The sequence below is a fragment of the Branchiostoma lanceolatum genome, chromosome 3, assembly GCF_035083965.1.
Source record: "Branchiostoma lanceolatum isolate klBraLanc5 chromosome 3, klBraLanc5.hap2, whole genome shotgun sequence".
In the NCBI taxonomy this organism is placed as follows: domain Eukaryota; kingdom Metazoa; phylum Chordata; class Leptocardii; order Amphioxiformes; family Branchiostomatidae; genus Branchiostoma; species Branchiostoma lanceolatum.
In genome coordinates this window covers 14654473-14679782 of record NC_089724.1, presented here as the reverse complement: position 1 = coordinate 14679782, position 25310 = coordinate 14654473, and the positions used below count along the sequence as shown (strand labels likewise).

The 25310-nt window shown below is 40.5% G+C and overlaps 2 protein-coding genes and 2 long non-coding RNA genes across 5 annotated transcripts; 2 read left to right on the top strand and 2 right to left on the bottom strand.

Annotated features, from left to right (window-relative positions):
* Positions 1 to 221: 221 nt before the first annotated feature.
* Positions 222 to 3599, bottom strand: LOC136429407 (uncharacterized). Its single transcript, XM_066419239.1, has 4 exons — positions 3411 to 3599; positions 2281 to 2382; positions 1782 to 1937; positions 222 to 1307 (listed from the first exon to the last, which is right to left on the bottom strand). The coding sequence occupies exons 1-4, from the start codon at positions 3597 to 3599 to the stop codon at positions 1161 to 1163; spliced, it is 594 nt and encodes a 197-aa protein (XP_066275336.1). The 3' UTR covers positions 222 to 1160.
* Positions 3600 to 7049: 3450 nt separating this feature from the next.
* Positions 7050 to 8984, bottom strand: LOC136429299 (uncharacterized). Its single transcript, XR_010754731.1, has 3 exons — positions 8626 to 8984; positions 8045 to 8197; positions 7050 to 7672 (listed from the first exon to the last, which is right to left on the bottom strand). It is a non-coding gene; the product is annotated as an uncharacterized lncRNA (long non-coding RNA).
* A 4792-nt stretch (positions 8985 to 13776) lies between these two features.
* On the top strand, positions 13777 to 16862 carry LOC136430494 (histidine N-acetyltransferase-like). The gene is made up of 3 exons (XM_066421169.1): positions 13777 to 13963; positions 14531 to 14761; positions 15025 to 16862. The coding sequence occupies exons 1-3, from the start codon at positions 13787 to 13789 to the stop codon at positions 15595 to 15597; spliced, it is 981 nt and encodes a 326-aa protein (XP_066277266.1). The 5' UTR covers positions 13777 to 13786; the 3' UTR covers positions 15598 to 16862.
* Positions 16863 to 18232: 1370 nt separating this feature from the next.
* Positions 18233 to 22202, top strand: LOC136430495 (uncharacterized). 2 transcript variants are annotated; one of them, XR_010754898.1, is made up of 3 exons: positions 18233 to 18657; positions 20037 to 20273; positions 20534 to 22202. It is a non-coding gene; the product is annotated as an uncharacterized lncRNA (long non-coding RNA). The 2 variants fall into 2 exon arrangements; XR_010754899.1 differs by having other exon boundaries at positions 18233 to 18661.
* The last annotated feature ends 3108 nt before the right edge of the window (positions 22203 to 25310 follow it).

The following is a 25310-nucleotide window of genomic DNA, read 5'->3' as shown; positions in this document are numbered from 1 at the left end:
TGAACAATTTGCGTGTATGAGAACGAAAACAGATCCGTGTCTCGGATTAAGTTCTTTCATCGATTTTAAGTATGTGTGTTTTACACCATTTCTGACAGCGTAAGTCAGGAATGGTATAAACACCTGCGATTCTTTCACATACGTCACATGATAAATATAACAAAACAGTCACCTTACAAGTCTTCAGAGTAAGGATTCAACAAGAACAGACAGATTTGCCCACAAATGTATTTTATTCCGTATAAAAGCTGAAGCATATGCTAAATGTCAACAGAATTACCAACAAAACTGGTAATCTTAACTCTTCGTCAGCATAATTCTAGATGTACACGTAAACGTGTCGCTTCTACAGTGCCGCTACTTATTTGCTGCGAGAAATGCAATCTATCTACTAGCATAACCCTAGCTTTCATGAAGCTACCTGATGACAAATAATTAATTTCTTTCATCGTTCTGTTTTATCAACATAATGGTATCCCACAGGGATTACATTCATATTTCCAACACGAAATAGTGTACACGATATTGTGTTTACAACGTGGATAAAGACAACAAATGTTGTTTGAAATCATCCATGTGACGTTGTTCTTGAGAACATAATTAGTTGTCATTGTTTTATATCCTAATTTGGTGCTCCACAAAAGAATGACGTTACAGGTGAAATTGATAGATATCAAAAGCAAAGACTCCTCCTTCGGTGTACATATCATTAAATCTAATATAAAAACTTTCCTCGTTATCTGCTTCATTGCTTAGACCCACTTTCTATTTCTGAACCAAATAAATATCAAATAAATAAATAAATACGACTGATCCAAGGCAACAGAATCAGATAAATATCAATAAACTATAGCTAATAAAGCACGATACTTTCTACCAAAGCAATTATCGCTCTTTCAAGCAAGCAAACAAACTTTCAATATGAAGTACTTGAACAATTAGCCATGTCACAGTTCCAGTGCCGCGGCGAATTGTGGGTAAGGTCAGAGGTTAACATCATTTAGAAGTAAACGAATTGGAAACCAATTGAGGGACCTTAAACTTAAACCTTAGACAAAAATACATAACAACTGTGCACGAGGAACTGTGAGGTGGCTTATAGTTCTATACGCTTCCAGCTGCCTGACTGGCACTGTTTTTCGTGACGTCATAGCTGCGCCTCACTGCGCGTGCGCCTGCATGCCGGTCCGCATGACGCTGAGACTAAGGCGGACGGAGGTCAGGTGACGCTTGAACGTGCGCAGGAGCACCAGGCTGCAGGGGGTGGAGCGGACGTGCTCAGCCTGGGGAATCCCGAGGGAACGGATCTACAAAAACAAGAACAACAAACATGAATGAATAGATAAGCAAATATAACGTTACATCATTAGCGCCAATGAACACATGCAGTTGAAAATATAACTAAAAACAGCATTTTACGTATTTGTATATCTGTGGAAGACATATTCATAAAAAGGATCACTGGTTCACTTATTTTTGGTTATTTTTTCTTTTGTTTGTATCTATGACATAATTTCCTTATTTCTCCACGTTAACAGACGAAAAGAAGCTTCACTCCACTTAGAATCACAGACCCCACGCAGTACACTCTTTTTCCTACACTGCTTCCTAAACGAAGTCAAACCCCAACAAGTTTAGACAATCAGCATTTGAGATTTAGAGTAGCAACATTAGCATACAACATTAGTCTTCTACCATTGTGTTCATCCCGAGCAATATTGTAATACATTTATCATTATTGATATAGTTTAATCAGAATGTGCACGTTATTAAGTATTTACCGTGCGCTGGACTTGACGAACGCCCTCTGGAATGTTGTCCAGCCCAGTGTCGTTCTCGTCCCCAAGGTAGTCTGGCCCCAGGTCCTCCAGCACGGGCTCCAGGACACAGTTCCACACCTTCAGAGACAGCTGACTGGTCACGAGGTCTGACTCGATCTATAAAACACACGGAACAAACACATTGGTCCATTGCCTTTTTACCACCATTTTTACTGTCACCTAAAAGACAGCAGCATTTCCGACCAATAAAAATCACTAAGCGCCAGCTATCATGGTACACTGCGCGTCTGGTACACACAAATCTTTACGTATAGTACCTCTGATTCATATGGTACTCGGAAACACACACCTTTTCAACTACTGTACTCGGAAACACACATTTTCAACTATGGTACTCTGATGCACACGCAGTGTCAACTACATGTATGGTATTCTAATACAAACAGGGTTTCAACGTCCCTCGAAAAGTGTATCAAGATAAAGTTAACTGGTTTGTTACCTGGGGGATGGTCATGGTGTAGTTGGAGGGTGCCAGTCGCGACTTGCACAGCGGGTTGCCCAACCCCTCTAAGAAGCCAGTCGGGCAGACGTTGTTGTCGCACTGCAAGAGAACATCACACATGTCAGAATAAGACGACCGGCACAGGCACAGTAGCAAAATAGGTTCGTTTGCCCCCATAGCAATGACCCTTAGAAGCAACTTGCAATAGGTAGGAGTATTATTATGCTTCCATATACAGTATTTATAAGGCAAACAACAAAACGGCAAGTCCTACCCCAGATACGCCGCCATGCGTGCTACAGAAGTGTCTTAGGCTCTAATCTTGAAGGCCAAATACTTGACAAATACATCACGCACTATTCATTGCAGCGGCACAATGAAGCAAGTACGTGATTGTGTTAATAGGGTTATGTTACTGACTGCCGGTTCTGTGGTGTTGCGTTCCCCGAGCTATTGTTGCAACTTGCAAGGACTATAATGTGTCACTCCGGCAGGTATCATTTTCGTTCGCAGAACTACTACTAGAGGTACACCGTTTAATAGACAATAGGACAGACAGCACGTGCAGGAAGTTACAGGGAACGAAGTACGAAGAATTCACGTACAAGTCATGGTAAATTCCTGGAAATTTCAAAATGGCTAGTTATGTTTTCCGCTTGGATGCCAAGCAACTGAATCATGGCAGGGAAACCCCTTACACGTGATCTCCAAGCAGATGTAAGGATTCGTCTTTATAGCATTGCAGCATGTTTTTTTGCTTTTCGCCATCTCCTAAAAATTACTGCTAAAAATACGTAATACATGCCGCAAATACAAACGTAAAACACTGAGACAGAAGGACCCTTACATAAGCTTGGATATTACCCTTACATCTGCATGCATTACATATGTACCCCTGTTACATTTCCAATAGACAAACAATCTATAAGTTTTATCTTCTACCTCTTATGTATTTCCCACTGTTGTACTTATCATGTATCGTTGGATCCGTGGCTTATGTTTGTATCCGTTGATATAATTTTCTCTTCCTCTTTTTCATTTATGTATATATTGATAATTTAAAATGCAATTACAAAAAAAAAAAGAATTAAATTAAGGTTGAATAAAAAAACAATTCCGAATCTTACGTGGTTATCCTTGGCGCCGTTGTAAGCGATGTCTACGGTCGTCTCCAGCACCTCGACAGCATCCCGCAGGTTGCCCAGGCGCTCCCTCAGGTCGGGGGACGATCGCGCCGGCCTGGGATGTCCCAGCGCTCCCGGGGTGCCAAGCAGGAAGAACCCCACGAAAAGTACGATGATCTTGACGAAGGCCATTTTTGCTTAGGGAGGAAGAATAAAACGGCCAGGATTTGAAAATTCGTTTGTAGATTTCTCGAAGAAACAAAACAAAACGCAATCAGTCTCTTCTAGGCTTCTCTGGATTGGTAGCATCTTGAAAAATCACACCTTTTAGAAAATACTTTTTTCTATATATATATTTTCAATACTAGATAAACCACACTCACACGGTAGATATCATGATAGATTGAATATAGTAAGGATAAAAGGACTGAGAAGAAAAATTAGAAAGACAGACGGCTTACCTGATTTTTTTTCTCTTTCCACACACGGTCTCTGACAAGAGAGTTTCTGAGTGAAATACCGTTTTTGAGCCCTTATTTATAAGAACGACGGGATAATTGGCTGAAAAGATGTTTCCATTTTTAGCACACGTTAGCTCAGGTATTTTGCCCGCTGCCATGCTACGGAAAAATACAGTACACGGAATGACTCAATAGAGCACGTGGAATACAGGAAATTGAAAAACAATATTAAACGTCCTCTTGTGATTTGACCGTCAGATACGCAATTTGGCAGTCAGAAAAGCCATTTGACTCTCATAAAAGCAATGTGACTGTCAGAAAAGCTCACATTATCGAATGTGAACGTAAAGTAGCAAAGAATTTATATGATAGCACCTTTTTTGCTGATCTAATTGAGTTTTAACTTAAATGTTGTTGTTGGCATTCAGTTGATGATGTAGTTAACGTTTACAATGCTTATACCTGGTAATTAGGACGTCACGCGCGCTACTATACACAAATCTATCTGTATCTAGTTTCAGCTACCATTGTTGTTCTCTTTTCAAAGGGTAACAGTCTAGTGGGTTCTGTTGCTAGACTGCCGTTGTGGTCGTCGCACTCTTCTGTAGTTAACCAAGGTAGTTAACATAGTTGTCCACGAGACTCAAAATCTAAATGTTCGGACAACACTTGCAAACGATGTTACTAACAATGTATTGTTTTTATCTAGTCATAAATATTAATCCGTAATTAACACAAGAAAGTAAGACTCCAAGAAATAACACTATCAGGGATTTCTTCAGGATTTAACGGGCTATCCCCTTGTTGTTTGCTACGCTCACGGCACCACGTGTTCTTAAAACTGTGGCGTGACGAAAAACCACACCTTACAGACCATGTCACGAGGTAGGAACGTCACGTTGTTAATGATGTAACTCTGAGTTCTTAAAGCAACTGCCACGTTATAGCCCCTAAACCACACCTTATTCCTGTATCCCTTTGAAATGTTGAATCATGACCATCGCGATGGGCGTTACCGTAAGAATGTTAAGGCGTGTGCCACCCACGCATAGATTCAACAACGGCATCAGCATTAGTTTTACCATCATTACCATCTTTTACATTATGGTGGATGGAAAAGGGACGTTCCCACTTCTATCACGATAAGAAAATACATGAAATGGTTATCTATATCTATTGGTCAATGTGTGTGGTTCTTTGTCTGTGAAATATCTTTAGAAATGTACGCCAAAGGCTTGCTTGACTCCCGAAAGACGAAGGGTTGAATCCCGCTCGGGCATGGATGTAAGAAGTTTCATCAGCAAACATGATGTCCTTCGGAGGGGACGTTAAGACATTTGGTATCGTGTATGGGGAATCCTCAGGCGTTAAATCTCTGCACATTAAAGGTCCCAACATACTTATCGAGAAGAGTAGGGTTGACCCAGTCTGTTTGGCCAAATTCTTAGGCCCATACGTTCCCATGACCAATGTCTTACGGTACACGTTTGCAGTTTGTGACTCGTTTTTCATTCATTCATTCAGTCATTCATCCATACATTTTGAGAGGCAAATGAGAAACCAACACACAAGAAGTAGAGGGGTGTAAAATGTCATGGCTCCGTTAGTTATGTTATGTTAAAGTCCTTCCAACATCATAACGTGCCCAACAGTGTTTCTGTAGTCAATGGTTACACAGCAGTGCAAGCACTACAACAGGGGGCTGATGGGGTGAGTTCACTGGCAGTGGTCAATGTTTAACTACCATTCGCCCATACGTGCTGAGTGCTGAAGAGATATTGCAGTATTTATGTACCATTTTAAAGTCTTCGGGATCAAACCTGCAACTTGCCGCATACACAGCGAACCCTCTTTAACGCATGAGGCCATTGCAACTGTAGATGTTTTGAATTCACCTGGGTTACGAGGCTAACGACACTGCCACGCATGTGATTCTGTTAGCTTTTACGACAGATTTTGACGTCACGTGACCCCGTGTATTTCCTGTTTGACCTTGTGTGTCTCGTATCCAGGATGTAGCCACACCCGTTTCCAGAATGTAGCCACACCCGTGTTCTTGGTAACCATGTTGCTGTGAACGTCCATGTCACAGCTGCTGGATAATGTAATATAATGTAATATAATGTTCGTCGGCGTGAGTCAGAAGGAAGGAATACAGAACAGAGCACTGTGGCTTATACGAGAAAAAAGTTCCGATTCACTTTTAGGTACACATGCTGTGTAACTAAAACATATCCGGACCTGGCCATGGACCTATACAAGGTTATCCAATTTTTGCATGTTGGTTAAACATATAAACAGCAGTCTTTTGTTTGTGGTTTATTTCGTGGTCATAAAATCATCTTTATATGAGGATTTACATGGCTAATGTTCATGCGATTCTCGTCTTGGAGACGGTTCTTGTGTATTTGCGTATCTGTATCCACTAGTAACAGGTGTTGATAGGTACACAACCCTAATCTTCCATTTGCCCGTATAGAGGCAATGATTTCCTTGTTTAAAAAACACGTCAAAACCGGTGCACGCATATGCATGGATATCATCCATAAAATTAATTCAGGGCGGCCGTAGGAGAAATGTGAAAGACTACAAATTGCCGTCACTTCACTCCATTCTTGCTCCTCAGGTATTTAGCTGCCCCTCGTATGGTCACGTCTTTGCCCCAGTAAATATGGGGAATGTTTGTCGGACAAAAACCTTAAATCCTATCTCTTACTGTCAAGCTCTCACCATGAGTCAGTCTAATTGATACCATATATTTATAGCAAGTCCCTTCTGTATCCAAAACGTGTGACAGTGTTCCGGATCTTACCTATACTAAAAGACAGTATTGTGGGAGATAGAAACTATGTTCTCAGTAGACCACATAGTGAGTAGGACGCGTGCTACGAATTATACCAAATAAAGAAGAGGGACCCACCTGTTCCTACATCAGTCTCAGCCAAGTCACGACTCGGAGTGGACGTACATTTATCATAAGCAACACTGCTGGCAGCTATCCTTTCCAACAGTATCAAACCATTCTCTGCAATATCTGCAATTCTAACATATTAAGTACATTTATATCATTGTGTGCAGGCAATGCGTGTTCTTCCGTGTAGCACTTCCCACCACTTCATGCCATATCAGCTTCATTTAATTCAGAAACACTCAAATTCTTTTTCGTTAATGGCACTCTTTATTCTCGAAAATCATGATGCGTGATAGCAAGCTAGGACGTCCAATGGGACAAACATATTACATTTCTGACAGAAATGGACACTATATGGTTCATAGAACCTACAAAGTAACAAAGATCTTCAAATATGTTAGAAAACGTGTTGGATGTTTCTAAATACCTTCCGCTCTTACGGCTACATTTATGCATTCGTCATGACTCTACGGTAGGCCTAGACGATACGTTAAATCTTTAACATTATACTTGTACAGTGGATACATTTATAGCGTGGTGCCGCCAAACCACTCCTTCAATAGGCTATAATGCATGAACTTCTGATGGATTAATCACAACTATAACAGATACAAAACTGCAACCAATCTAAAACTACTACTGATCTAAAACTGCATCCAACTTAAAACTGCATCCAATATAAAACTACATCCAATGTAAAACTAAAACAATTCTAGGGCAACGCTATTCAATGACGTGATGACTGCAGTTTACTTCTGCGCATGCGGGTTGATGCTTGTCACCATGACGTTTACTTGATCAGTTAAGGTCTCGGCGTGACGTTTGAAGGCCTGGAGGAGTACCAGGCTGCACGGGGCATCGTTGAACGCCTGTGGGAGACCCATGCTCTCCATCTGAAAAACAAGATGACGGAACTTCGTTGAGAAACTTTGCGAAATCTCACGAGGCACGTCAGGACGATATGTTAGGCATTACTGCACTTCGTCGGTGTAAGACACAAAAGGGTTAGAATAGGTAAAATCACATACTATACTACATTATCAATACCATACCCATTGCGTATGTCAGTAGACGTGAGTTCGTTATCTTCTGATGCCAGCAACTGTCTCAAACCACGAAGGCCCATAACGGTAACTTTCGTCGCCAACACAAACTATTTCGTCGCCTGCGAACAGGAAAATTTCGTCCACTGGCAACGAAATGGTTTGCGTTGGATCGAGACGAAAAATGTCGTTACCGGCCTTCTTAGCATTCAGCATACTGACCGTTTCCCGCAAGGCCTCCACCTGTGAGGCGATGCTAGCTGTAGACTCGACGGTCTCTCCCTCTCCGTCTCCGGTCATCTCCTCAAGCACGGGCTCCAGAACACAGCTCCACACTTTCAGCGCCAGGTCCGTTTCAGCGATTTCAGCACCAATCTGCGATAACAATATATCAACCATTGGTACCTCTACTACTTTCGAATAGACAGTACATTCGTAGATAATTCAGTCGACAATCCATAATACCACTGCATAAATGAGTAAGAATACATTAAAAACTATTTCAAACAGTGCAGATGCAGAAACCAGTAGATGGTGATGAATCAACTGTAGCTGTAGATTAAAGTATCTGAATTTGTGATGTACAACCGGTACAACCGCCCTCTGGCGTAACACACCAGCTTTACAGGCACACAGCGAATGGTCATATACAGTACGTCCTGTCATACATTTGTACATGCACACTTCACCCCGCAGGTGTTGGTTAGACTGACCCTACTGAACTTGTTCGGACATTTAGTTTCTCAATACGATATGCATGGGAAGAAATGAAGTATGTCAAGTGGATTGTGAAAGTATTTTACCTGCTCAGCGGATGGCGTAACGTTAAAGAATCCACGGTCCCGTCGGCATAGCGGGTTTCCTATCCCCTGCAAGAAGCCCTCTGGGCACTCTTCATCTGCACACTGGAACAAATAGGTACTTTCATAAGTATGCTTCAGAACCCCCTGAACATGTATTTCCCGTGTCTGTGCATATATGTTGATTTTTCTCGGCACTGCAAGTTTCCATATCCCCACATCCCAACTTTGCCCACACTGTGAGTTTTATCTAATTAACAGTCTTACTATTAAGGAGGGGCTGAGGCAAAATTTCGTCGGGAGCATGCATATGTCAGCTCTGTCGCCAAAGAGCTTGACTGTAACTGCCTTGAAACAGTATGGATTCCAGGTTACCCTGCCCTATGCTACCCAAGCGATTGTATGCATGTGTAGCTTCTCAGGTTGCCTCCTCTTATTGTTCTGGTTCACTTTCTTTGTGTTTAGGTCAGTCGGCGGGATAGTATGTCCTGCCATGGGTGTTACATAAGAAGGCATGAATGACCACGTATGTCGTGCGTTAGTTCACCGCATTAGTTCCTCCGATTCGTGGAAGGAAAGTTTTTCGCAGAAGGGAGGAAGTCTCCGGCAAGAAAGAGGTCATATCTTTGTGAATTCCTTCAAGGGGAGGGGTTGCTTATGTTTGTTGATAACAAGAAACCAGAAGAAACACCGCAGAATTTTCTACTAATAGCCATATAAAGCAGAATGTTTAAAAAAGTTAGTGAAAAAGATATATTAATAGTCTATTCAACATACATATGACGACAATCTTCTCTGATAATGAAAGATCCTTCCATGTGTTTTAAGCTTACCTTTCTGATAAACTTTGTTACTTTTGATACATTTGTCAATGAAATGCCGATTACATTTTCAGACATTTCGAAGACGAGTACAGACGAGTACAAAGCAAGTTGGACTCACATAGTTCTCCTTCGCGCTGTCTAACGTATCGTCTGCAGCATCCCTCAGGACCAGCGAAGCCGCACGAAGATGACGCAAACGGTGCCGGAAACGCCCGAACTCGGACGACGAAGCTCCGATGGCAAGAAGAATGATACAGACCAGGTATGCTCTGATGAAGGCCATGATCTGAAGAAAAGCGAGGATATGTAATCATAATTTTTGTTCCTTATTATTTGCAAGCACGTTTTTTTATTTCAGCTTTAAAAGAAATTTTCACAATTCTTTTTCCTTTGTGGCTGAAACCTATAAATAAAATAAAAAACCTAGCCAACATCATGTTTTCCTGTTATAACACCAACCTATGTTACACTTTTATTAAGGGCTACAGTAAAATTGAGTCTGTCATTAAAACACAATATAACGTAGATCTAAATCTATGTTACTTTTGTAGCGTAAAACTTCTGGCTCGTAACTTATGTAGCCTCAAAATTCCACCGAGTACCCTAAGACCACCACATTAATTTAGAAAATCCGCCGCATAAAAAAGTACATAGAAAAAAAACTACTTCAAGGCCTCGTTGGCGCTGTTGTTATGTAGCGGTACCCGAAGGATTACAAAAATTGTGGTTTTATCTAAATTCTAAGCCTGAATGTACAGTACTTACTCGTTGGTGGTGGTTGTTGAACTGGATCGATCTAGAAAATGTCGAAGACAGTATGCACATTCAGCTTGCCATGCCGTTTTTATACAAATTATTTGAAAAGATGCATTTTTCTATAAAAAAAACTTTTTGACTCATTGGTTTTTAGTAACATTTTAACGAAACTACTGGAAAAAGACCCAAAAGAATATAAAAATGAGTGTTTCGATTACGTCATACAGATCACCTAATAAAAAAAACATGTAGATTTTCCTTGTTTGTACATTCACTTGTTGGGTGTGGTCGCTGGGACTTCCAGGAGCAGCATCTCACGTAACTAGATTGGAATGTTTATGACTTTAAAGAATTCCAACGTCTGTTTCTTCAGATATTTTCCTCCCAACAAAATGCAATAATCATCTGCTATACAATCAGGCATCGTTTATCATTAAATGGGAAAACGTCTTTTTTTAACAATAATTCGTTTGATTTAAAACGTCTCAATTACCACTGTAATGTTCTGTCAAAACAAACTTGTTGAATATCTCTGTTTATAAAAGATACTCGTAGAGGACAAAATACTTTGTCATCCGTCGTGCCATGCCGTCACGTGACAGGTCACATGTATCAGACTTCAAAGGGCTCACCAATGATACGTTTGGTTCCACGCCTCTTCCTCGAAAAACGGACTAATATCCCCATCGTGAATTCTGCACGTGTATGCTACGCCCATATCCATTTCAATTTTCATAGCAGTTTTTCTCCTTTGTTAACGTTATCGATACAGTCGCTGCGCTATTCTGAAATGCGGAAAGAGGATGGATTATGATATGGCTGATTGTGTGGCCATTTCCCATCACGCGTGGCTTCAGTTAAAGCCGTTATCATGACGTCGACGTCAGTTTGAGAGTTATATATATATTATATAGCGGGGTTTTCCCAACCAGCAACCTCGCGTGGTCACTCACTGGACACGTGAGTGGACAATGGTCACCGCCCTTCCGTCCAGAATGCACCAAGCAATCACCTGCCTCTTTACATGATACTTGGGATTTTTAATTAAATTTAATTATTGATACTCAGATCCAGATGAAGTTTTACACGTACCATGTCATAATCGCGATATGGAAACAAGTGCTTTTCAAAAAAGCTGGCGTTTTGGCTACGTTTATGAGTGTGAATTGTCTTTTCCCTTTTCTTGAAGTAAAATCTGCCAGAGAAAGTCACTCAAGGGCTATTGAGTCTATAAAAAAAATTGTCATTTTGGGAAAGGAGTACTGTTTTAATAGAAGAAGGCAGATTGGGGAAAGCAATTTTGAAGTTACGTCACTTAACTTAAGTGCTTTTGAAAAAGCTGGTCTTGGCCTACAACTTGTACTTATTTCTAAAATCTACAATAGGCTCATTATAAAAGCTATCAATGTAATTATGTACATGGCACGCAATAAAACAAAAAATTTGAAAAAGCACCATTGAATCATCAGCACTATGGTAATTAAGTGAAAGAGAAGTTCATAACAGCTAAGGTTCTATCTAAAATGTTCAAACCAATTAAAAGCTACCTCATCCCTATTATTCTGGTTTCCGCATTTACAACATTTCTTCCTTAATTTCCTGGATAATTTAGCTAAAATTCATGAAAATTCCCATATTTTTGTGCCGAGCGGCGTCACTTTCCACGTCCGTGTTGTCTGAATGAAGTCGATACTGAGCAATGGAGCATTTGGTACTATAACAAAGGATCGCTGTTTTGCAAACAACATCAAGAGCCTCTGTTTACATCGGGGATAGAAGTTTAGTGGCGAGTGTTTTGCAAGAATCATCTTACCGCGCATAGGAGCCGCTGCACGGTATTTTCCATTACAATGAACATAAAAATTCGAATGCCGGGTTTGGAATCTATGAAGTCCTGTTCATAAGACAAAGGCCTTGTATATATTAAATGAATATTTAAAAATAACAAATATAAAATATTTCTTATTTATTAATAGAAAAAATAGAAAAAATGATATTCATAGATATGATATTGATAGATTAATATAATATTAAGATATATTTTTGATATTTAATATCTAAAAAGAAAAAAAAAAGGGAACGGACTCGATCCCGGATCTTCCGGATCCGAAGTACTACGACGTTACCAGTTGAGCTAAGTTGTAGTGTGTCGTGTCTGTACAAAATGCTATAACCTCACTACATGGTATCATTTATGTCGATTTTTGGTCGTTTTCTTGACGAAATCATTTTTTTTCTTCTGCAATCTTGTGGTATAGATGTAATATGGTCATTTTTCAGGATATCAAAGTCCGAAACCACAGTGCAATGATATTTCCGAACAGTTGTAGCAGTTACATACGGTCGCCCTCCTATGTGTCATGCAAATCAAGCCTGCCTGGCTTTTCGTGCTCCCTTGCCATATAAGGCAACGGCAGCTATACAAGGATTTTGGAAGGTATTGCCATATAAGGTCTTCTGGTGTGCGACACAGTGTTAAACCAAGTACCATCGAAGCATCCTGCCTGCCTGCATCGAAGGTAAGAGCGCCAAAACGCAAAAAAATGGGTGTTTTGTGGAGTTAACGTTACTGTATTGATTATCTGAAAGCGAATCGGACAAGGCAGGAAAATGTGCCTAAAGCTGGATGGTAACTGTGGACGATTATCTTACTCTCTAAGAGAGGTTCAGATTCAGCTTGTTTTTGACTTCTTTTTAGGCGTTTTTATCGAGTTTTCTATTTTGTCCTGTTTCGGCTTCGCGATACAAAGATAACTGGACAAAATAGAAAGCCCGACAAAAACGCCTAAAAAGACGCCAAAAACAAGCCGGAGCTGAAGAGAGACGTTTTCCCTTTTCAGCTCTCGTATCGTTCACTTGTCAAACGTTATCATGAATCATAACACATCGTTTGGCCGTAGTAGATAAAATACATGTTGTCAATATATGAAGACACAACAGCCACCTTAAACTTAGTTACACATGTCCCAAGAATGAAATTCCTATTATTTAGTGCTCAGGAATCACGGTACTTTTGCATTCATTATGCAAATAAGGCCCTCATTTGCATAATTGACATCTGCTGATATTGTTACTGCTTTAACATACATGTAAGATCGCTATATACTGACGTCCTATCATAGAAAACGCTGGAATTATTGAATATCCTCATCAATTATGCAGTTCCAAAGCAGGCCGCCAGGGGGGTCAAACCTCTTCCACGTTTTCCTGACCTCAAGTCCGCCACTAAATAATCAAGGCCGAAGCATGTCCAGGACAACAGATACATAGACCGGACGTTCTGCTGCCGTACCAAGGGAAGCCGACAGGTGGCCCATAATCAACCTTGACCTTTAAATATTTGAATCACTTGTTCATATTTCAAGCCATGCTATCATCGGTTATAGTAACACTTCAGGGCAAGCACAATGTATTCACTGACTCCAACTGCTACAACAGAACGGCCTTGACACAGCTGAAGTCTCTGTCCCTCACCCAGGACAAAGAACAATTCCATTTCGCTGCTGTAACGCAGCTGTGGGGCATTTTTAAGGTCAATTAAGGACAACCAGTACAACCAGTTTCGACCCCTACCGCCATCCAATATGGCAGAACAGTGTTCGAAGTTGTCTTTTCGTCTTGCTTCGCACGATGATTACGACGCTGTAATACGCATGTCTAAGGACATCTATGGCAACACAGACTACATGCCTGCGTTCTTTCACTACTTCACTGATCATCCTGACACCACGATGTTCCTGGCGGTGGTGGGAAAACAAGTGGTGAGTTTGATTACAACGTATTATTACAGCATCGCCACCACACCCGGCCTTAGTACCGAGGTTAAACTTGATGGTTCAAATGGTTCAGAGGGGTGTCACAAAATGACAAGAGAAGCGCTCATTTAAAGAAATCTTTATTGACGCAACAAAAGCGACTCTCGTAAGGTGTACTGTGTGTGTGTGTGTGTGTGTGTGTGTGTGTGTGTGTGTGTGTGTGTGTGTGTGTGTGTGTGTGTGTGTGTGTGTGTGTCTTTGCTAGACTTTCATACTTTGAACAACTTTTGCTTCTTGGTTACCGAAGATGATCAATTGATACAATTTATTCAAATGAGAATCTTATTTGAATGATTGATTAGCAATATCTATGAATGTTCCGCGAATGATTGACATCATTTGGCGAATGTATGAAGTCGTGGAACACTCACACACACACACACACACACACACACACACACACACACACACACACACACACACACACACACACACACACACACACACACACACACAAACACACATACACATACACATACACGCATGCATATCCAAGTGCCTGTGTTTTCTTAGGTAGGACTTCTGATTGCAATCATCACAGAGGGAGGGAAGGTATTCATTAGCACGTCAGCAAGAGTCGCTTCTGCGTGGCGAAAGACGGGGGTCGTCTGGTGGTTAGAGGAGTATCAAGACGCCTGGATCCGACAGAACCATCCTACAGCCAGGTATAAACGAGCCACGGCATCAAGTCTCAACACCTTGGCGAACTTACCACGCCATGGCATGCGTGAAGTTTTCAGCATGGTAGGTCCACAGTATCAAGATAATTATATATTATACGTAGAGCTACAGTTCTTTTTCAGAATTGCAGTAAGTTAGCTGGAAAAAGGCTTAACTCCTGAGTATAAAATAGTCAGAGACAACTGTTTCCACTTATCAGTATCAAATGACTTACAAAATGACTTCTGTGACGTTTTTCTCTAAACCAATCTAAAATGTACAATTTCAATAGCCGTTGAATTCAAAAGCAAACCTTGACTTAAGATACGTTTTATCTTTTTTAATAGCCTTATGTAGAGTACAAGGGAGTACCCAGTCTCTGGTGGCGACAGATCCCTGCTAAGCTGGCTCAACTGGGCACGACCGGCTTACCGGACGTCGTGCCTCTACAGGACCCAGACGACGACTTCTGTGCGGCTGTACAGAAATGGCTTCCCGCTGGCGTCTGTGGTGGCTACGACCGCAAACCAGTCATATTTGCAGACTGGGATCCGTTCACTTTATGCCCCGCTAACTTAAAGCTGCTACAAGCAGAAAACACAATCTACATATTGGACCACAAAGGAGAAGCAAGTTTGAGTCTCTCCAACACTTACCCAACCTCTGCAGTGAGAATGATGTCTATTCAAATATACGCTAAGTATTTCTCTACCCTACAAAAGCACTTGCTGAAACACCTTCAGGAAGTAAGCCAAAGCTACAAAAACGAAGACATACATCTGAGTGTTTTTGTTGGTCTTGCAGAGCTGGAGGATTCAATCCACATGTTTTGTAGAGACACGTTGCGGATGGAAAATCTGTTAGATACAAAGGGTCGAATTATCATGTATGAAAAGGACATGCTAGCCAGCCACTTGTAAGATAAGATGCTAAACAGCAGGGTACTTCCGTCCGCCGTACTCCCTTGGCTCCCTTTGACAAGTTCAAAGCACAGTTTTCCTGGCATCTCTTCATCTTGGGAGACAAAAGAAGTACTCTTGTTTGTCTATATTTCATAACACACCAAGTTTGTAAGAGTACAAGCTTTATATTCGGACAGATTTCTTTGATCCACCCACACCAGGAAGGTCCCCTTCTCTTTTTGATAATTATTCTGGTTCCTTTACGTGCTTTATATGTGTGAGTCAAACACGGGACCATCCTATCCGAGGGACGTTAAGTACTAATTTCCACCTGTGAAGTGAGGTAATTCGTGTAACGCACCTCTCCCAAGCCAAGGACCAAACACGTCACTTTGCCGGAGTAAAATACATGTTGTCATTGTACATTGCATGTAGAGACAACATCGTCATATATGAAGCTTACTTCAGATGATAGATATGATGAATAGATGTAGATTATGTTCATATGTGACAAATATAGAATGAGTTTCAAAATTCACGCCAAATTATAATAATATTTTGGTTTTCATACTATTGAAATAACAGCATTTTCATGGCCTTTGATGACTCATTTCCCCCACGTGTATCATAGTGTATCATATCATATCATATCATATAGAAATAAAATATCAGACACTACTGTACTACTTCTTTACACAAAAGCCATACTTTGTCTTCAGATCGCATCTCAGTGTATAATTTTGTTTGTAAATCACGATTTTGGTATCATTTTACAAAAATTCCTTAAACGGGTGATGTGTACTGATGGCATATGTTAGTGTTGGAAATTGAGTATAGAAACAGGATGTCTAAAGTGTATTTGAATAACAAATAATACATTGTGGCGCTGGGACTAACTTAATAACAGCGCCACATACACAGAACCGTGAAATATTTGAGGTTTCTTAATTTTTTGTTTTATCTTGTCTCATTGATGATGCAAATGATTAATTAATAAGCATAATCCGTTTGAAATGATGATCTTGACTATCTATCAAAATTACAAATACTGTATAAGTGAAAACCTTTCCTTTGGCAGAATTCCATGATTATATTTCATCACTAGTTACGCAAATGATTTCAGCATTTACATAATCTATACCTGATATACCGGTAATGTGTAACGTAACATCACCCATTTACGTGAAACACCTATTTACGTCCAGTTTGGGTTATGTCCACATGTCGCGGTGTATTATGCCAAAGCCTGTTCTCATGAGCAATAAAGAACGTCATAAGTATGATCCTTAGCCATCTCTCTCTCTTGTATAAAACAATGAAAAAGGTTTACGTCCAGCGACATAACAGAATAAACTCCTGAACCAGTAACAACACGTTGCACGGAAGCGTCATGCATGACGTATTTCATATGTAATTCGACACCGCGTACTTCATCGTGTTTTTCTAACTTACACGAGAGCTAGTATCTTTTAAAAGTAGCTGACGTTAAACCATTCTTTGATATTCAGACTATCCATGGTGATTCGAGGTTTGAAACTCTTACCAGTTTTAGAAAGGTTTGATACAGCCTAGCGACCCCCGCCCGGTGGTTACTTTTTTCACGGCAAAGCATAATGGCCATGCGTTTATCACGTGAATGCCACGTGCCGCTGATGTCGGTGAAAATCAGAGGACAACATTGTTTTCTTCCATCGCGTCAGGCAAGCGGAGGGACAAACATAGTGACTTTACTATCATTTGTCTGTAGACTACTTTCGACAGGTACTGTGCATTTTTTTCTGGTTTATGTTCTTCAAGCATAGCCCTAGAAGGGAAAAGACTGACGTGGACGATAATGGGTAAGCCTAGCACAATTCTACATCATATACCCCAGTATTGATACATGCTCACACGGCGTTAAATAGGCGGAGAAAAATTTACAGACCATGCATTTTCTTTTTAGAAGGGCTGATATTTCTGCCTATGGGTTTAACATTTGGCTCAGTCCGCGCGGTTTTGAGTTAAATACGTTTTGAATAAATCGGACGTCAATTGGTCATGCTACGTTAGCTAAGTTACACATGTCCCACGAATACAATTTCCACCTACCACTCAGAATTGGAATTACGGTGCTTTCGCAGTCATTATGCAAACTAGACCTTTATTTGCATAGTTGCATGCATAACATCATGTAAATCTGTAGATCCTCTCTTCAGTCTTCCCATTTCAAAGAGTTTATCAGAAGCACCGCTGCAGTTCAAGAGCAGACTGCTAGGAGTTTCAAACCTCTACCACGTTTTCCTGACATCAAAGGCTATCCGCCACTAGATAACCATTTCCAATAGCATGTCCAGGGCAAAAGATACAAAACCATAGGTCAACTGTAGAACAAAGGAAGGCCGCCAGGTGGCCTATAACCAACCATTACCTTTACCTACCTATCTCTTTAACATTACTGCAATCCATCCATTGTTTCTTAAGTTACTGCCGCGCCAAATATGTGGAAACACAAACAGCTAAACACACATACAGACACACCGAAAACAATACCTCTATGACAATAAGCAATATTTGTTCATATTTGAAGCCAGGCTATCACCGGTTAACGTGACGCTTCATGGCAGGCCTGGCAAGCACAATGTATTAAAGCCGAACTTTAAACTTGACCCTTGACCTGAGAAGTGCGTGACGGCACGCTGAATCTTCGGCGGTGAGTGTACAACAGAACCGGCCGTGACACCGCTCTGGGACACTTTTATTCGGTCACAAGACAGCTGCCACTCATCATGGACAAAGAATAGCTCCATTTAGGCATTTCACTGCTTCAAACCATTTGCACGGGGCATTTATCGGGGTGCAAATGAGGACAACAAGCTGCAGTACAACCAGTTCCGCCCCCCACCCCCAACCAGTTCTTTGATAATGGCAGAACAAAGTTTGCATCCGTCATTTCGTCTTGCTTCGCACGATGATTACGACGCTGTAATACGCATGTCTAAAGGCATCTATGGCGACACAGACTACATGCCAGCGTTCTTTCACCACTTCATTGATCATCTTGACACCACGATGTTCCTGACGGTGGTGGGAAAACAAGTGGTGTGTGAGTTTTGATTACAACTTACCATTTCAGTATGTATGTGTGCTTTGGTGTGTATTTGCGTGTGTGTGTTAGTGTGTGTGTGTGTTAGTGTGTGTGTGTTTGTGTGTGTATGCTTGTGTGAGTGTGTGTGTTTGTGTGTGAGTGTGTGTGTATGTGTGCGTGTGTGTGTGTGTGTATGCGTGTGTGTGTGTGTGTGTGTGTGTGTGTGTGTGTGTGTGTGTGTGTGTGTGTGTGTGTGTGTGTGTGTGTGTGTGTGTGTGTGTGTGAACAGCATAACTCGAGAAAGCTTGGGTTGATTGTCTTGATATTTGGGTGGGTCTTGATAAAAATTAAAAAGGATTAGATTTTGAAAACCCTGACGATATTCTAAGGACTCGGGCGTTACTTTTGGTTAGAATATCTTGTATTTTGGAAAAGCTTTGGTCATTATTTTCTAGTGTTAGACAGCTGGTTAGAATGAGATTAAGTCGTGTAGGTTTCGACCCCTATACACTTTCTTTAAGCTGCAGGAGCCAGTTTTGTTTCAGAGTTTTAAAAAAAAGTAGTTGATGGATTGTCATGACATTTGGTATGTAGATAATTCAATTAATGATTCACATAATCAATTATTGGCTATTTATGCAAATCAGAAGAAATTTCATTCTTGTGGCATTTCGAAATTAAGTGGACATTGTGCAAATTAGCGCTTTAGTTTCCATAATTAATGAGACATGTGTAGCTGAGAAATATTTTGGTAGATATCAATTATGCAAGTGAGACAAAATATGCATAATCAATGAAATATGTAAATGAGGTCCTCATTTATATGATACATGAGATAATGCTACAATAGCCTTCTTTGCTAGACTTTCATACTTAAGTGTTATTTGTTTGTTTTTTGTTATTTTTTAGATAAGATGATCAACTAATATGAATAATCAAACTAGAGTTCCACGCTCACATACATTCGCCAAATAATCAAGGCTCATTATGGAGAGTGCCTTTGTCCAAGACTTAAAAAATCATTTGGTGGTACAGGACTAGTACACATGAATGTGTGTAGTGTTTTGATAAATGTTTACATGACCTGCTTTTGTAGGTTTTCATCATCGGAACTGCATCCCAAACCCCAGCTGGGACATGGTGTCCCTGAAATCAGGTCGTACATTAAGAAGCCCATTGTAGTAATGTCCTTCTAAGTTATGTTAATGAGTATAATAATATGATTGATCAAATGAGGATTTGCACAATCAAGGAGCAATATTTATGAACGTTACTTAAAAGGTTAAACCTCATGTGGTGAATGTGTGAGGTCGTGGAATACACACGCGCACACACACGCACACACACACACATACACACATGCATTTTCAAGTGCCTGTGTTTTCTTTAATAGGTAGGACTGTTAATTGCAATTATCACGGAGGGGGAAAAGGCGTTCATTACCACGTCAGCAAGGGTCGTCTCTGCGTGGAGAAAGACGGGGGTCATCTGGCAGTGAGAGGAGTATCAAGACGCCTGGATCCGACAGAACCACCCGACAGCCAGGTATAAACGAGCCACGATATCAAGCCTCAACACCTTGGCGATCGCGAACGCACCAATCCATGGCATGCGAGAAGTTTTTAGCATGGTAGGTCTAAATCATAGAGAGTTTAAGTTATACGTTGTGTTATAGTTCTTTCTCTAGAATACAGTAAATTAGCTAAAAAATATCTTAAGTCTTAATTAATAGCCAAATACGAAAATTATTCCACTTACGTAACGGATTACTTAAAAATGACTTCTGTGACGTTTATACATACATTTCTCTAAAACAAAGTACAAAGTACAATTTAAGCGCCGTTGAATTCAAAAGCAAACCTTGATTTAAGGTGAGATTTCCTTTTCTAGCCTTACGCAGAGTACAAGGGAGGACCCAGTCTCTGGTGGCGACAGAACCCTGCTCAGCTGGCTCAACTGGACACGACCGGCTTACCGGACGTCGTGCCTCTACAAGACCCAGATGACGACTTCTGTACGGCGGTACAGAAATGGCTTCCCGCTGGCGTCTGTGGTGGCTACGACCGCAAACCAGTCATATTTGCAGACTGGGATCCGTTTACTTTATGCCCCGCTAACTTAAAGCTTCTACAAGAAGAAAACACAATTTACATGTTATGCCACAAAGGAGAAGCAAGTTTGAGTCTCTCCAACACTTACCCAACCGCTGCAGTGAGAATGATGTCCATTCAAATATACGCTAAGAATGTTTATACAATTCAAAAGAACTTGCTGAAACACCTTCAGGATGTAAGCCAAAGCTATACAAACGAAGACATACATCTGAGTGTTTTTGTTGGTCTTGCAGAGCTGGAGGATTCAATCCACATTTTTTGTAGAGACACGTTGCGGATGGAAAATCTGTTGGATACAAAGAGTCGCATTATCATGTATGAAAAGGACATGCTATCCAGCCACTTGTAAGATGAGATGTTTGTGAACAGATGGTCTCTGTAGGGAGGTATCTTGATGCTTGCGTCAATGAATTGAAAACATTATCTTAGAGACCACCAAAATTGGTCACATTAGGCAAGTGGTCCTTGACAATAAATGTGTAAAAGTGAACACTTATACAGGTTTAGCTTTACAGTTTACCGTAATCATCATCATCATCATCTTCGACGCTTTTCAGTACAGACTGAGTTTACCGTAATATACCTACAGGCGAAATACTGTGGTCTACGACCTTAAACTAAGGCGTGATTGTCACCAGCGGTGCAGTAGTGTCACCTAGCGAATACAGACGGAACTGATGCTGAATCAAGGCCATCTAACAGAGAGCGAGTGGGGAATCCCTGTAGTCTATAGCGCATATTCTCTTGTTTATTCCATTAGGCTACACCAAGTAATTTTTATGGATGACGTCCGCGCGCGCATTGATTTTGGTCTGTTCCCAGAAAAAAAAAAAACAAGAAATTCCGTTTCCTGTATACGTAACTATGACCAAAGAGTTACGACAGTGCCGCAAATCAATGGGATATGGAAAGAAACAGGACAGGACAACAACTGCCGTTCAACTTCAACTGATTTATTCAAATTATTGCTGTTTTCATGATGAATGAAATAATTGCTAGTTGTTACACTGTGTTCTTTCATTCAATTTGTGTCCTAACATGTGTCGTCGACTATTATATTTCAAATCTAGGCATCTTGTTTTTTTCGGCCCTTCTTGGGTTTTTTTCGCGCTCTCGCATTAGATTTAGGGTCTCCAAAGGACGTCATCCATAAAAATTACTTGGTGCAGCCTTACTAAAACTCCAAGTTAGCTGTCTCTACTCTCTATACATTGGTGAAAATTCACCAAGAAAATCAACGTGATTTCTATATTTGTGATATATTAGCCTCACACATCACTTTAGAATCACATTGGTATACAACCAAATGGTCTTTCTTATGGAGAAATGAAATTAATCTCTCTTTTTTTCTCACTATATGCTTCAACATGTATTCAATGTAACATACGCTTTTGATCAAAGGCTATAAAGGGGCGAAAGCAGACGCCCTTTCATTTATGTCAAAAGTTGTTCAGTTCATGTTTCCAAATACGGATCGATCATAGAGCAGACGACCAAATATATTCCATAATAGGCCACTTACAAACAAGCGACCTGTCCTTGGTGCTGAACACTATTCTAACACACAAACACACACACACACGCGCGCGCGCGCGCACACACACAGACACAGACACACGGGAAAGAAAATTTTTTAACACAACGACGCCTGTAGAAAAAAAGCGAAAAAACGTGACTAGCTATCATGACGTTATGCCAAACGAATTATCGTATTTTATCCTCACTCCGCCATCAGTAGACATTGCAAGACGTAGCGAGAAATTTAAAGGTCCGACTTGTTAGCCGATATTTTAAGACACATTTAGCTCGTATGTTAAGGAAGCTTTAACGAACAAAACTTGAAGTTTTAAGCAAGGGTAAGAAACGCCTCGGCGAATAGCTTTCCAATGTATGGAATGGATATATGTATTTGGTGGTTTGGTAATGCAAAAACATTGTATATGTTGCACACACATAGTCTTTAGAACAATGAATAATTATAAGACCAATGCACCTTAACGTCGTCAAACTTGGATCGAACATGTTATATTTTGGTCGAGAGTTAGAAAAAATACTTGTTTTTAAATATCACAGTTCCGGAACTCCTCTCCTACAGTTTACACAAAGGTGATCAAAATGTGAGCCACAGCATGGGAGCAAACTTTATGCGTCTGCTTCGTCCATTCAATAAAGTTCAATACACTAGTCCATACGTTTGTGTCAATGAGTATACAGATGGGCACACCAGATTGGTGATTCTGTCCGAAGCGAAAGGAAAAGCAGGCGGTACTTAGGTGGGGGCTTGTGAAACTATTCATTTTTCCCAAGACAATGGCTATAAAATATTCATATACTAGTATTCATCATATTCGTGGCAGCATGCAGACAGTATTACAAGAAGAGATCTTGTGAACATCGTCACACGCCTGTGATAAAACGCCCACCATGTCATCAATGGTCTCAAAAAGCATCAGACAATCAAGCTTTCTCTTTTTTCTGTGCCAACACGGGTATGACGGCACAACAGACGCCCCGAATCTCCCCCATGCCTCGGTGTAGCCGTGCTATGTAAAGGTATGTGCGAATTTTAGACTTTCCTCACCTAGAAATCTGACCATTCTTGCTTACAGAATGACAAGGCTTTTATTTAATTTGTTACTTCGCTTTTTGACAGACAAGAACGACGTGGCTCTGCACTCAAGCTCATTTTAACAGTGCCACGTACAGAGAACAATATGCCCATATTTCGTATTTTGATTTCTTTTTTGTTGTATATGTTGAGGCAGTAATGTTTATGTCTTACACGTGCACATGAGAAAGAAATTATATTTGGCAGTCAACGGAAGCCTTTAAGATCATACGAAGAATGACTCACCTTTCGTGACACTCACAACAGTCACTACGTTAATACGAGACAAATCAACGCAGTCGCTCATAAAAATCTGAGGAACAAATTGAGATCTTTCAGTCTCGAGAAGATATGTGATTTTATATTTGTGCCAAATCTTAACTCATTTCGTACAAAATGAACCTCCTATGATGCTGATTCCATTACTTTCTAGATTTCCCTTGTAGAATGATTTGACAGACCTTTTTGATCAGATTTGATCATTTCAGAACGTTACGTTCAGGTAAGATCACCTACGTATCCGTTACTTATTGTTAAGTTCCTGGTAACAGTTATTATTGTGTTGTTCACCTTTTAGTTTCTAGTGGCACATAGGGCAGTAAATTTCCTTGCTGTTTTAGTAGCAGGGTATATTTCTAGAGAGATGGGTTGCTAGCATTTCCCCTTTAACGTGCTCGAGGCACCTGCTCGTACAAATGACCCTCATTTATGTCCTGACCTCGAGACTTGAACCGGGGTCTCCGTGTACCAACTCATGAATCGGAACCAGACCTCACAAAAATGTACCACTAACAGTGAAGTGAAGTGAACTTTATTGCTCAACAATCGTACATGGTACAATGTATGGCATGAAATCAACAATCTGTTCTACAAGGCTAATCTATCCTACAATTCTAAGTACAAAATATTTTCGAAACCAGTGTATTTGTTACAATATATAGTCATGTATGGGTAATTCTGTCTCGCTTTTCGAATGATTTATGGAGAAATTGACCTATGTACATGGATATAAGAGTCGGACATGACAACAGTACATAAAAAATATCGCTTTGTGTACCAGATAGGGTGAAGTTTGTCTTAGTAGTAATAGTCTGTAAAAGCATCTCTCTCTTTGCTATAAGTTGGACAATTCATCACAAGGTGGAATTTATCTTCAACACTTCCATTACATGTGGGACACAATCTCTGAGTGGCTGGTGTGTTGTGGTGTCAACCCTTTTCAACTTCTAAGCAATGTGCACCGATTCTCAGCTTTGTTATGCTATTTGCAAACAGTTTATTATGAATTGATGTGAGATATGTTTCCATGCCAAAGTGCTTTTTGATTTTAGAATATGCATGTAGTTTACTGGAATGTCTAAGTTGAGTCACATGTACAGGGACATCCTCTTGGTTACAATTATGAATGCTGATTTTATTGTTTTGATATCTTGACCAGCCGAAGGTTTCCTGTGACGACAACCTAAGACGCCCGATCCACAAAGTCAATGTGTGGCGGAAGAAACTAAGAACTGGTCTTCACATCCATAAGATTGCCCTCCATACAAGAACAGGAGCTACCTGTCCTGTCAGTGGGTAGATTCAGCACTTGGTATTTTCCATGACTGCGTGAAACATCATCAGTTAATTTCACAGCAGATGCCACAAACGCAGGTGTAGCCAAATGTAGTCTAATGGTAAAGTGTCAAACCGATGTATGAATACTATCAGAATGCCGTAGAAAGTGTATTTGTTTGATATTCTTCTGTATCTGTATCTATACATCCGGTATAGTCGCCCTTTGGCGTAACACACCAGCTTCGTGTGACAAACACGTTTACGTTTGCCTCAAATACTGACATGTTTTGCTTGCAATGATAACAAAAGATATGCTAACAGTGCAAAATAGCACTATGACGTAACAGTGAGGTCATGATGGACAGGGCTAGAGGATCTCTAAATAAAG

Coding starts and splice junctions, on each gene's coding strand:
- LOC136429407 (XM_066419239.1), bottom strand. CDS start 3,599: ATGGCCTTCGTCAAGATCATCGTACTTTTCGTGGGGTTCTTCCTGCTT. Junction 2,383..3,410: donor ACGGCGCCAAGGATAACCAC/GTAAGATTCGGA, acceptor GTTCTCTTGCAG/TGCGACAACAACGTCTGCCC. Junction 1,308..1,781: donor TTCGTCAAGTCCAGCGCACG/GTAAATACTTAA, acceptor TTGTTTTTGTAG/ATCCGTTCCCTCGGGATTCC.
- LOC136430494 (XM_066421169.1), top strand. CDS start 13,787: ATGGCAGAACAGTGTTCGAAGTTGTCTTTTCGTCTTGCTTCGCACGAT. Junction 13,964..14,530: donor CGGTGGTGGGAAAACAAGTG/GTGAGTTTGATT, acceptor GTGTTTTCTTAG/GTAGGACTTCTGATTGCAAT. Junction 14,762..15,024: donor TGCGTGAAGTTTTCAGCATG/GTAGGTCCACAG, acceptor CTTTTTTAATAG/CCTTATGTAGAGTACAAGGG.